We start from the raw sequence: 13,576 nt of genomic DNA on the forward strand, positions 1-13,576 counted from the left end.
TTTACGAGAAATGGAGAGAACAGGAGAAAATGTTCATTCTACGCATCTCTTTGCTACGCTAATAAACCGCTAATAAGACTCGCGCGTTTATCGTAGAGTTCGTATGCAGGGTGCATTTACTAAAAATGTTGGAGTTCCTTGAAAGGGGTGCTGCGGGGAACAACATTTTTAACCGACCTCGAAAAGGAGGAGGTTACTCGATTCGACGTGTATATTTTTTTTTTTTTTCCTTGGCGAAAATGTCCGAGGTTTCGTTAAAGAGATATCAAGAGAAAATCCCGACGAATCAGAGCGCGAGTATACCGGTGGAGCGGCAGCAGTAGCGTAGGCTACTCGTAGGGAGCCAGGAGCGCTTTAAGGATGCACCGATGGTAAGTTCAGCGGTGGCAGCGATCGTTAGGCAAACTAGTGGCGGCAGAAAGGAAAGAGGAAGGAACCGGCGGCTCGTCACAGGCTGTGCAACCATTTCTCTTGGAGGGGGTCGGCTTCCTAGTAGTCATGCAACGAGCAGAGGCCGCTTGGCACCGGAATTAAGTTGTCAGAGGAGATAGAAACCGAGCCGACTATGTTATCGCGACACAAGGATCGTGGCATGCGCCCACTTGCACCAAAGGTAGCGGCGGGCATGTGTTAGCCTGTGTGGCGTGTGGTGCGCGACGTGCGCACCATGTACAGGGTTCTACGCTTCTACGAGCCAATCTACGCCGAGAATCGACGTATGCGCGCCGCGGTTGGAAATCTTCTTTCGCAAACGAGGGAGCGAGGGAGCGACCGATTCCCCGCCAGATATTTCTTTCGCGGGGCCCAAATGAACGATCCGACCGCAGTTGGCCGTGTTCTTTGCAGACGAGGAAATCCTCGCTAAAACCCGAACAGAATGCGTGTACAATTTAGACAGCTAGTAAATTACGTTTCTTCCTTTCGACGGAAAATCAAAGTTACTAGTTATTTAGTTAGTTATTTTCTTGATCGAAGGTGCAATTTTCCCTACGAGTCAGACACGATGCACCTATACACGATACCATAATACAGGTATCGTACAGTCCTATATCGTTCCGTAGATCATTAGAGGTAGTGAGTTACGCGTCGTTATTCGGTTAGCTCGCCATGATTAATTAAAGTTTCCAGCAGTTGGTATTAAATTCTCCCGTTGACAATGTACCTCCGCAGTTTCCGCGGTGCTAAATCAAAAGCAAGATGCACCGCAAATAATTTGCCACATTGCTGCGTACTCGAAAGTTTCTGCGTACACCCAGGTGTAGCAACTGCGCATGATTTACGTTGTTCGGGAACCAAGAACAATAGCCAACTGTCGCGCAGCGGGTCCTGCTAATCGATTCGTTGTTTTCACTCGTTCCAAAGATTTTACGAGTATTTACCTTTAACCACTGCCTTTAATTTGATAGCCTTTAATTCGATAATTGCGAGCTCTTAAATTGATAATTCCATTGTAACATTAATTCGAACAAAATCCGCGATCTCGCGTACAATAGCGATCCATTGTACGCGATCTGGGTCGGGTCTGAAATCCCCGTATTATTTTCCATGCCGGAGAATCCCACGCATCCCTCGGTTCTCCCCGAATGGAGATAGCTTATAGCGTAACGTAACATCCAACTATAATGCAATTCATCGAACGATAAAATCGCGTAAGAAAGTCTCATTCCTTTCAACGAACATCCCTACTCACCGTGACTTTGCTTTTTCGACGCACTCGAGCTAAGTATTCGTCGACGCGCTAAAAATATCGGACGCGCGTCGATTAAACCCGTTGAAAAGACACAAAGGACTGTCGAGAAACGCTGTAAGAAAGTGGTCGCATCGCATCCGAGTCACGAGCCGATATCTCGGTCGGTATCCAGCGCGGTAAAATGGAACCGCGTGTGCCGCTAGTCCTTTATGTTTGTCTTCTGCCCCGGCCGCAGCTAGTCACTTCCCAAAGAGAGATCGCAGCCGATAAGTTGGCCCATTGAGTATGGCCGACCGACTGAATACCAATTATCTGATCCTGCGTATCGGCCGATGCACGCAGGAGCGATATCCAGATGATTATCGTGCGGCCTGTGCTATGCAATCTTACAACCGGATCTCAAAGGTGAAGCGTGCCATTATGGGCGCTTGCCTTGCCTTGCCTTGTATCACACTTGTACGTACGAGCCGAATTCGCCAAAGTACCGATATCGCCCGGGCCGCGTCGCATCATCGGTCGCCTCGTGTAAACTACGTTTTCTAACTCCAAGCAGGGCCGGCACAAGGTGGTGGGTTCGCTGCGTTCGTCGGGCCACGCGGTCTACGAAAATTACCCGATTAAAAGGCACCGAATTTGATGAACTTTTTACAGGATTATACCATTCACAGATACCATTAACAGACTTAAGACATTTTTTTTAGTAGCGATGATTCATTTCGAAGGAGTGATAAAAATCACCGAAAGTATTATTATTTAATAATCATCTTATAAAAAGTATATAATATGTAACAGCATTTGTAAATAAATAATTCCTCCTAAGTGTAGAATTTTAATGTGAATTCAGCCCCCGAGTTTACATTTTTAATATTTCTTGCTCTCGTTACATACCTTTAATTAAAGGATTAAGTAATAAAGCAAATCGACTACCGCGAACGGATAAAAGACCACTGGAAACTTTCGATAAAGTTAATTGCAGACCGATCGTTTTATCTTCGCATTATCTCGGTATTATTTTCTGTTAGGTGAACTACTAGGTAATATATTTCTTCTCCCATGGCACAGGTGCATGCTCGATGCATGTATCATGCCGTGATCTTACGAACCTGTGTAAATTTTTCCAAGAACAAGATATCTTACCCAATGAATGCCAACACGTCTAAGAAAGGCGTGGCCAGGCGATATACGTGATTTATCCAGCGTACAGTTTTGTTTTTTTTTTTCAATGATTTCTTTTATCTCGGTTCACGAAGGAACAACGTTCCCAAATAAACTGCCCAAAAAATCTCTAGTTGTCTAGTAACATTTTTATTATTAGAATCCTCTATATGGCCATTCTTAAGACTGGCGGGAATTTTAAATCAAACACCGGACATTTTTATATCGATTTCGATTACAAGACGCACCTGCATTTTGGAGGCAATTTTGTTTAAAGAAAAAAAGTGCGTCTTATAGTCCGTAAAATACGGTAGGTCTGAATAGCGTCTGGTTAGGTCTGGTTAGGTCTTTGCCTTTCACCTTGTCTTAAGCAGCGACTAAGTGGAGCAGCAGAAGCGGATAAACAGGACTATTTCGCTATTCGGATATCCTATAATTCGAGCCTAATAACTCGATCTCTCCAGGAGAAACAACGTCGAGTATTCGGTCGAATGACATCGGGTCGGGGTAAGTAAGACAATGGGAAAAGGAACACACAGAGTTACAGTCGGTAATGAAGGCTCCATTGAGAAACAGCACGCACACCTCTAGCTATTCCCAGTGCAGCGGTGGTGCTCTCTACCACACCGCACACCGGTGATTATGTCAGGCGACCGTTACTTCGGCTGCAATAGTTACGCGCCAGATGGTCGCATACATCCGAGGTGTGTCTGGCTAATATGACTGATTGCAATCTGCGCGAGATAAAGTTAAGGTTCACGACCGGCGTCCAGCTGGCCAGTTGCCCGCTGGTAACATGCTGGCAACCTCTGCGCGGCTTATCCCATGGGAATTTCAGCGGGATGTTGCCTGACTGCTGACTCTCGCCGTTACCTGTTGGCAACCTCCAATCCTCGGAGCAGATACGCTTTAATAAATGGGCTCCGGTCGAGGTTGCAACCTTCATCAGCAAAGATACACTTGATAGCATCGGCCATATCGTCGGTGTAGCACCATTACCGATGTCATGTCGGTGCGTCCACTGTTTACTTGGCTACAGGACGACCCGATTCTTCGTTCTTACAAGCTTCGACGAAACAAATTCGAACGAGGTCCTGTTCATTGAAAATTAATTTCCCCTAATTAATTTGTAGTTTCTAGATCTGAGTTTCTAGAGCTGTGCTATACTCTGCATCGATGTCCAGGATTATGTATAGTATCGTTCTGAATTACCGTACGAGACATTGTGTAACGCTGTACGAAGTGGGAGTATTTTGTATCTTTCACTATTCTGACGTATAATGTTGAAATATTATGTCGTTACCGGCATCAGACTCTATTTCGATGGTGTCCTCTTTCTAGATCACATTCGAAGACTAAGAATTGTATGGATTTACAACGAGTAGAATTAATCTCTTCGCCTGGCAACGAAATGGTTGACCGATAAACCAATTATCGCCCATCAAGAGGCTTAACATCTAACGTTTCCTATCCTTCAAGTCCCCCTCACCCCCTCTGCCACCCCTGGATGGAAAATGCGCATGGCTCATCTTTAGCATAACACGCAAATATTAAGTTTCCAAACCTGATGTACTAGAGTTGTTCCTCCACCTGAGCAAGGAAGTTACTTAGTATTTCCGCGTTCCGTATGCGTACCACCCGCGGTCGCGGACTTGTTTCGGCTTCACCCTAACTGACCTCCATCCATTAGATCACGTCAAGCCAGAACATAACACCCAGTATGCTTTCTCCTCCCCCTCCCCCTTCTCTCTCTCTCTCTCTCTCTCTCTCTCTCTCTCTCTCTGCTTCTTTTTCTCGTTGGACACTTCTCATTTAAAATAACTTCAAAGCGAGCAATTTCCACGCACTCGGATAGGTGTATACGCACGGCACTAAGCAAGTTTGGTAATTTATTTCCTTATAAACTGCACACGATTAAAAGTCACACTATCATTATTTAACCTTCCTTTTTTTTTCTTTTTAGCAAATACGTAATTCTGTTTGCGTTTACCAGCCAACTTAAAACACAGTCGGGCTGTATATTGTGTAAAATATCGTCCGTAAACCACAACTTATCGAATAAATGTCGGTATCGATTGAACGATATATAATGTATGTACGCGACACATGTAACGTTATTGTTAATCGTTGGGATTTTCTTGCTTTCAGTTACCGCAAATCATCCACCCCAGAGACCCTGGATACCATTGACGAGGCCAAATAGGACGAGACCAACATGTAAGCAATGCACTTTTTAATACTAATGCCGTCCGTTAAATACTATTGGGCACCACTGTGGTTTTTGTTTTTATGTTTTTAGCGCTTAACTGGGAGTTACTGACACTTTCCCGGTTCCCTTTATTGTTTTTACAAGGTGTAATTTTTTTTCGATTGTTCAAATTCTCTTTTTATTTTTATCATCATTTCTTTATTTTTTTGCCTTAGGCTTTTTTTCATACTTTTAGCCCTAACCCAACCATGAAAAAAACCGGGGCAGACCCGGCCGAGATTCGAACCCAGGTTTTCAGCGTGGTAGTCCACTACGCTACGCACTGCTCTACCGTAAATGTAACGTACAGAGTTACGATAACGCGAACTAAGCCAAAATCCAGGAGTTATGTAAGGCAAAGTAACGTTAAGAAAAATAGAAATAATTGTATCGTGATGTATAGATTTAGTGCAATAACTGAAGTGATGGCTACGCACTTGAAAAAAAAAACCAAGCAACCGTCCGCCCCGACCACTGTGGTGCCATGCGAGAACTATCAGTCAGCATAGTGTCAATATAAATACTCTATATTTCTCTAATATTTCATAATTCCTACAATATAATGCTGAGAACATTCGATCCTATCTCGGTAATGGATAAGAAAGTTTCGCCGGCCATAGCAAAAAGACGATTGACTGTTTTAAACAAACAACACCAGAGGGTACGTCTTTTATTCACCGAGCATTTTTTTTTTTCCTGTTTTAGGTATATTCACTGTAATGTGTTACAACGTGCTGTGCGACAAGTACGCGACGCGACAGATGTACGGTTATTGTCCTAGCTGGGCGCTCGATTGGGAGTATAGAAAAAAAGGAATCCTCGACGAGATACGGCATTACGCCGCGGACATCATCAGCTTGCAGGAAGTCGAGACAGACCAATTCTACAATTTTTTCCTGCCGGAGCTCAAGCAGGACGGTTACGATGGAATCTTTTCTCCGAAATCTCGGGCAAAAACCATGGCAGAGAATGACCGCAAATACGTGGATGGCTGCGCCATTTTTTATAGGACGGCAAAGTAAGCGGCGCAATGTTCGAGTACATTTTTTCCGTTCGTTTTATTCAAATATATAAAGTTTCGGTGAATTATTTTCCTGAGTAACGAATCGCGAAATCAGGAAAATTTTGATCGAGTAAAGGGTTTTTTTAATCGATCGTTTTGGTTTGTTTCGTAGATTTACCTTGATAAAGGAACACTTAGTCGAATTCAATCAGTTGGCAATGGCGAACGCGGAGGGCTCCGACAACATGCTGAACAGAGTGATGCCAAAAGATAACATCGGACTTGCCGCCCTCCTCAAGACAAAAGAAGCTGCTTGGGACAATGGTAAGCAACAAAAATATGACGAAAAGTTTATTAATATTCGTTAAAACGAATCAAACTTGCCATTTCATATAAAACCGGGTAATAATCGTTAAATCACGGTTCTTTTGTTATCGTTCAACGATTTGATTTTTCAAAAAAGATTAAACCGTTTACATTGCACATACATTTATTATTACGATCTCTATTATGTACTGGGAACTGTTCTACCGACAATATTCAAAATTGTCCCGCGCGCATCTTATACACGATGGTGGGAGAAATTCAATATGGCTCCTGTGATGTGACAGTTTGCTTTTTCGATGATGTGTGGTATCTGTGGATTAGGTGAAAAATAAAAAGTACATAAACTTTTGGGTAACGTCGAGTTTATGTAACAGTGCAAAAATGTCTGGTTATACTGGCCAGGAAAATTACTGGGAACAACCGTACCCAGCCCAACAAAATTTCGATTCCTCTGGCTTCGAGCAACCTAACCAACAATTCGAATTTCAAACATATAGCGACCAACAATCCGATAATTATTCTTTGTATGGTCAGAAAAGTTATCTGAGCAATAGTCAAAATGCGTACAGAGATGGTATGTACGACCAGGATGATTTTACAAAAACAGGTGAACAATTAAAATAAAAATTGAATGTAAAGTCGGTATTCGATTAAACTCTTGCAATACTTATTGCTTTGAACACGAAAGTATAGGTTCCAACGGATTTGTGGACGAGGAGGAGGAACCGCCGCTTTTGGAAGAACTAGGCATAGATCCTGATCGAATATTACAGAAAACATTGGCCGTTTTGAATCCATTTCACAGAAGAGGACAAATCGACGATGCAAATTACTTGCTGCAAGATTCTGATTTGGCCGGACCAGTGTCATTTTGCTTAGTACTCGCGGCGTTTCTTTCTATAGCTGCCTCGAAGGCATATTTTGGTTACGTGTATGGCTTAGCAGTGATATCGTGTATATTAATGTATATTCTTTTGTCGTTAATGAGCAATACAAGCAATATCACATTATCCGCTGTAGCATCTATTCTGGGGTACTGTTTATTACCTGTGGTAGCACTCGCCGGTTTAAGTATTTTTATTAAACTACAAGGCTCTATCGGACTACTTGTTGCTATACTTGCTGTCGCTTGGGCAACAATTTCCGCGTCCAGATTTCTTTCTACTATATCTGGGGAACCAAACCAACGCCTCCTCGTTGCTTATCCTTGCGCTCTTTTATATGGCACCTTTACATTGATAGTGATATTCTAATAACATCTAAGGAACTTGTTTGAATTAAATTTTTTCATATAAATAGCCTTGTTCCATTAAATATTTGCAGCATATGAATGATATCTCCTCCTGAAAAGCTTTTGGTTTATGTAAAAAGTTTTATATGGATATAATAATAAAGAACAGCACTCCCATTCTAATTCGATACTTTTATAATCATTGATCAATATGTGAACTATCATCATTTCAGTCTATTCAATTTATTACAAATATATTCAAAGTACATAATAGCGTGGATGTATCTATGTAGTAACACGATTTATACTTCATATGTATCATATTTTAAAATATACCATAATAGTTTTGTGTATTTGATTATTTCCTGTACAATTTCTATTTTTATATAATATAATAATTCCTATAAAATTATGCGCACAGCTTAATTAAATTTGATGTCTCGTATTTGTATATACAGGGTGTTTCAAGACATTTGAAGCCTTGTTTGTAGGATCAATTTCAGGCTTTATATTACCTTAAATGATCTCGTATGATAGATCGATAAACTTGTATAAACAAATGCTATCTTATTATGGATGAAAATATATGATTCCATTTAAAAAATTTATTTGTTTTTTAAATCTCTACCACCGGTTTGCTTACTTTTATTAATGTCCCCGCCCTTATACCAAATAACTTTCGTAAAAACATTGTTTTGATATCTTCTTCCCTACATCAGATATTAAATTTAATCATTCTGCTATAAATGAAACGCCTTGTATTGTATTACTGTCAAAAGAATCGGTACAGAAAATAGAATCCGACACTAACTCAACTTTGCTAAGTAACAATGATCAAGGATTTATTAACAACCAGCGTAGCACTTGTAAGACAAAGAGTATCTAAGATACAGAAAAGTCATTTTCTCGAAATATTGTTATTATTGAATCAAGTGTACTACCTGTTTCATGATAGTTGAATTCTGATTTCTTTTCAGGAGTTCCATCAGACCCAGCGCAAGTTCAACAGCCAATCTTAGTCTGCACAGCACACATTCACTGGGATCCAGAATTCTGTGATGTCAAATTAATTCAAACGATGATGCTCAGTAACGAACTGCGTTCCATTCTGGACCAAGCTGGCCAGTCGTTCAGACTCGGTCACAAGACAGACTCTTCCAATGTTCAATTGTTACTTTGTGGAGACTTCAATTCCTTACCTGATTCTGGTAAATAATTACAATTTTTATTATTACCGGGCAGTTTGCTTTAGGGTCCCGTTTCTAAATTTACCATTGATATTTATCGAAATGCGTAATTGCAGGTGTAATTGAATTCCTCACATCAGGGAGAGTAGCAGCTGACCACCGTGACTTTAAAGACTTGGCATACAAATCATGTTTGCAGAAGATCTCCGGATGCGATAAGCCTAATGAGTTCACCCACTCGTTTAAGCTTGCATCTGCCTATAGCGAAGACATCATGCCCTACACTAACTACACGTAAGCTCTGCCTTGTGAAGTATTACAATTTAAAAAAAGTTTACATTGAAGTTAATCAATTGTGCGTTGAACTTTCCAGATTCGACTTCAAGGGCATAATAGACTACATTTTTTACTCAAAACAGAGTATGATACCTTTGGGACTTCTGGGCCCTTTGAGTACAGACTGGTTCAGAGAACACAAAGTGGTCGGTTGTCCACATCCTCATGTTCCATCTGGTATTTAACCTTCTATAAGTAATGAAACGTTAAACCATGAAAACGATAGGTGACTGTCTTATGGATACTTCATTTCAGATCATTTTCCATTATTGGTAGAGCTAGAGATGACCCCGACAGTAGGCACAAGCAATGGTTTGATCTCGAGGAGGTAGCAGCAGCTGCGACCTAGGCCCAAGTAATGATAAGAAAATAATAAAGAATAAAGAAAGAACCACCACATTTTCTCTAACTTCTGGCTTTAGCAATATCACTCGCAGTCAACGACTACTCCAATGGCGAATCTTTCAAATACTCCATGTTAGCGCACATTCAAGATATCAGATATCGATGAATAATTCTAACGACCAGGTGAAGGGTGTTGTAATGCGTTTAGCCCATGTATAGTGTATTGCATTTTTTAACACTTGACTTCCTCCCCCCCCCCCCCCATCCCCTCCCCTCCCCCATTAAGAGTATTATAATCTCTATTATAATATGTAGATACCTATTTTCCTACAAAAAAAAAAAAAAACTATTCTGATCAAACCGCTGTGATATCGACATTAACAATTGGAACAATTTCACATATTCATTAAGAGATTAGTGTCTATCAGAAATGGCCCGATGTCCCCTCCTAAATGTCATTACAACAATCTCCAAGCCAACTTTTTTGATAAGAATGCTGCCATCCAACTTGAAGAGAAATTGTATTTTTAAACAAAAGAAAATGAAAAAAATAATGAAAACAAAACATACACGCTATACTGGGCTGTGCGAAGTGATTGGAGTTGACTTAACAATTTCAATGCAAGTACAAATCTGTTCTTATTGGCCACGTATATATTGATAATTATAATGTTACATGAAGATATAGATGATATAGTGAGTGTATTTGTGAGTATGATGTTCATCAATCATTGTGAAAATCAGTCAACATTCACTCGTTAGATTCTGTTCAGGATGTATCACCATACTACTTGGTAATTCAGTTGCAATGAATTTGTATATGTTGCCCAATATTGTTTCCTATCTATTTCTCTCTTGAGTAGTTGTTTTTGGTGCAATAGAAACTAATTAATTGAGATTACATAAAAAAAGTGTTGATTGTAAAATTTAGATTAACATTGCAATGGTATAATTACTTTCCTGAACTGATTAATCTAATTTAGAAACGTATGAACAAAGCAAGCAAATCTATATTCATTTTTTCTCCACAGAAACTTTATTTATATCGATGACGATAGACGAATCAACTATTTTATTATGTAATTCATTGTTCAAATTTATTTATATCTCAAAATAATATAACATTCTACTAATTGTATTATAAATATTATCCAATTTTTTAGCGAGAATAATTAAATAATGATATTTATAAGAGCAAAATCCGCCTACAGGTTTGCCAACCTATAGACGATTATTTTCTTATTTTCTTGTCAATTGAATCGAATAATAGAGAGAGTCTTTATAGAGTTTGTCGTATCAAGCATAATACTTTTAATTTGTATTCATTTGAAAGCGATACATATATGTACAAAATTACTTAACCTAAATTCAAACATTATAAAGGTTGGTAATATTTTTAAACGGCACTACCACTAGCCTACATAATGTTTATTGTAGATAATAAATGTGATAAATGTAAAACGAGCTTGCATTCAATTAATACTTGACAAAAGCAACTGAATTTTACAAGTAGTATGCGAATAGTTAATTAGAGACACGTGTGTAGTAAATGTTGTATAAAGTAGATAATTATAGTTTTAATTAATGAAAATAGAAGTGGCAATCTCTATTTGTATATACATTCACACACATATATATTATCCGCAAACCATAATTATCACACTATAAATGAACAATAAATACATGAGATACTCTAAGCGATAAATCATAATTTTTAGGCCTACGTTGAAGTCTCGCGTTATATATACTTAATGTGGTTTGAAACACTCGAAACTTAATGTTCTGTTTTATCTTACTATGAATAAGACAATGGTTCACGCGATGAAATCATTTTGATAATTCTTTGTTGAACAACATCTCTGTCAAATATTTCAAATTCATGTACTTCTCTTTTTAATTTATATATTAACATAGTACAAATAAATTATACATTATTTTTCAGATAATGTGGAATAAAAATTTAGAATTACAGTTTTTAAATTATGTTACGCGCTAAGTTACGATACAAAATTTATTATCCCTCCAGCAATGGATTGTTGACCTATTTTTTAAACCCATTTGATTAATTTCACAGAACTTGGAAGTCAAGAAACGACAAAGAATGATCCTTTGTACAAATACTTTCGAAATGTAGAAAAATCATTTTATTTGGAGTCGGATTAGAACTACAATCCATAGCTTGGGAATCTATTCCGAAAATACAATTATTTTATCGTTCGCTTGGTTTCTTGAGAAAATGTTTCACCAAATACGTTTCATCTGTAATAACATTTTGCATCATTCATTTAACAAGTACTTGGCTATTTATTTATTTAAATAAATAGCATTATACATGTAAAAAAAGGGTGTATCGAGATGGCAATGAAATGTAGCCTTTGAGTACATTTTTTAATGTTTCTATGCGCAACTTCTTAATTGTTCATTGTCACCAGAATGGAGTTAATTGTAATTTGAATGTTTTATATCAAATTTGAATATTTTTTATTATTATAAGTAGAAAATCATGCTCTCAAATCAAAGTGATTCGGTTTAAATGTTAGCAACACATTTAATATCTCTATCCTATTGGAATAAGTATTAAACCATGCAACATGCGTTTTTATGCATTTTGGCACAGAAAGCTTGTGCCATAGTATTAAAAACAACTCTGACGGAAGCTCAAGAAGATTAATGATTAATATAATATGCGCGTCAGGACTTTATATGTTCATTCTAAACACAGTAGTTCTCAATGTAAATGGTTTTCTTGATCAACATAGCTGCACGATACGCAATATTTACACCATAAGAACATTCCGCAGTGAACATTAAAGAAGAAATGTTGAAATTGATTACGAGTATGGATTTGGTTACTCGGTAATTGTTTCGTCGATCGAATAATTACTATTCCTTATGACATCACACGATTTGAGTTGATTTTTGTCTCCGGGGCTACAAATGATCAACTTGAAGACTGTCCTTTAGCATAATAATACCATTTCTATTGCAAATTCATATAAAGACATTGAAAAAAATCAAGCAAGGTTTCATCATTTTGTATTTTAATCATTCGCGTTCAGAGCATTGTTGAGCAGACTACTGGTCAGAGTAAAAACTGATTTATTAATATTTGTTTAGATAATTGTACTTTTAAGCTTTCAATTGTACAATATCTTGTCTCCAACAGAGTCTCAGATGCGAAAATCTAATTTGATTCTCAATGTAAATGATATCTTGATTGGCATAAATGCATAACGCGTAATGTTTATATTATAAAAACATTCCGCTGTGAACACTAGAGATAGTGTGCGTTTGGTTTATAACTTATATGTAGTAATAGACTTGGTAGCATCAGTCATTTTAAGGAACATTCTTAATCAGTTCAATGAATTCTCATTACAATTTTTTTTATGCAATATTGTATAAACATACATATTTGTAAAGACCCTTTAAATCGTATCACAAGTCATGTAAACATTCATCAATTTTATCATATACATGTTATAAGCATTTACATGTCAAGAAACGACTACCATTTTGTATCGCAAAAACACAACAGTATTAACACTTACTATAATACACGTGATGGAAGAAAATGCATACAATCCTAAACGTAGACTTAGAAGAAACCTAAATGGCGACTTAAAAGGACATTTACTTTAACTACGAGAATCTTGTGTGTATGATAAGTAAATTTTTTGCAGATATTAGCGTTGAAGTTAGATTGCTTCTGTAACATTTCAATCACGTAAAATTTATCGATCGATTATAAAATAAGTATTCAACGGATGTTAGTAAAAACGAATGTATTTCTTCCATAGAAATGTTAAGACAAAATATTCAATAATTCCTGTATTCAAAAGACATTCAATTATTTATTCTACATTTTAATTACAAACAGTATCATTCCATGATTATAAAAAGGTAACTTACAATATTCTTTGAATTTTTATTGCGATACTCGATATGTATTACTAATTGTCAAATTTAAAATTGGGTAATCATATGAGAATTCATCGAACTGCTATATAATAATAATAATAATAATAATAATAATAATAATAATAATAATAAT

The 13,576-nt window shown here is 37.7% G+C and overlaps 2 protein-coding genes across 5 annotated transcripts in view; both read left to right on the top strand.

Annotated features, from left to right (window-relative positions):
- LOC128880456 (CCR4-NOT transcription complex subunit 6-like) overlaps nucleotides 1-11,496 on the top strand; it is a 60,378-nt gene extending 48,882 nt beyond the window's left edge. For 3 of the 4 annotated variants that reach the window (XM_054130562.1, XM_054130561.1, XM_054130563.1), the window contains 7 exons: nucleotides 4,994-5,062; nucleotides 5,799-6,111; nucleotides 6,269-6,420; nucleotides 8,632-8,862; nucleotides 8,958-9,135; nucleotides 9,215-9,354; nucleotides 9,433-11,496. In XM_054130562.1, the coding sequence (XP_053986537.1) occupies nucleotides 4,994-5,062; nucleotides 5,799-6,111; nucleotides 6,269-6,420; nucleotides 8,632-8,862; nucleotides 8,958-9,135; nucleotides 9,215-9,354; nucleotides 9,433-9,509 (1,160 nt within the window). In that variant the 3' untranslated portion in view covers nucleotides 9,510-11,496. Of the gene's footprint in view, nucleotides 1-4,850; nucleotides 4,910-4,993; nucleotides 5,063-5,798; nucleotides 6,112-6,268; nucleotides 6,421-8,631; nucleotides 8,863-8,957; nucleotides 9,136-9,214; nucleotides 9,355-9,432 lie in introns of those variants that run through there. The other variant, XM_054130564.1, reaches the window with a different exon arrangement.
- LOC128880457 (protein YIPF5 homolog) lies at nucleotides 6,664-8,015 on the top strand. Its single transcript, XM_054130565.1, has 2 exons — nucleotides 6,664-7,030; nucleotides 7,117-8,015. Exons 1-2 carry the CDS (start codon nucleotides 6,805-6,807, stop codon nucleotides 7,674-7,676), a joined length of 786 nt encoding a protein of 261 aa, XP_053986540.1. The 5' UTR covers nucleotides 6,664-6,804; the 3' UTR covers nucleotides 7,677-8,015.
- Nucleotides 11,497-13,576: the final 2,080 nt, after the last annotated feature.

The sequence above is a fragment of the Hylaeus volcanicus genome, chromosome 7 (assembly GCF_026283585.1).
Source record: "Hylaeus volcanicus isolate JK05 chromosome 7, UHH_iyHylVolc1.0_haploid, whole genome shotgun sequence".
NCBI lineage: Eukaryota > Metazoa > Arthropoda > Insecta > Hymenoptera > Colletidae > Hylaeus > Hylaeus volcanicus.

Excerpts from the sequence above, each read along its gene's own strand:
- LOC128880457 (XM_054130565.1), top strand. The coding sequence starts at position 6,805 with ATGTCTGGTTATACTGGCCAGGAAAATTACTGGGAACAACCGTACCCA. Across the intron at positions 7,031-7,116 it reads GGATGATTTTACAAAAACAG|GTTCCAACGGATTTGTGGAC; the intron begins GTGAACAATTAA and ends ACGAAAGTATAG.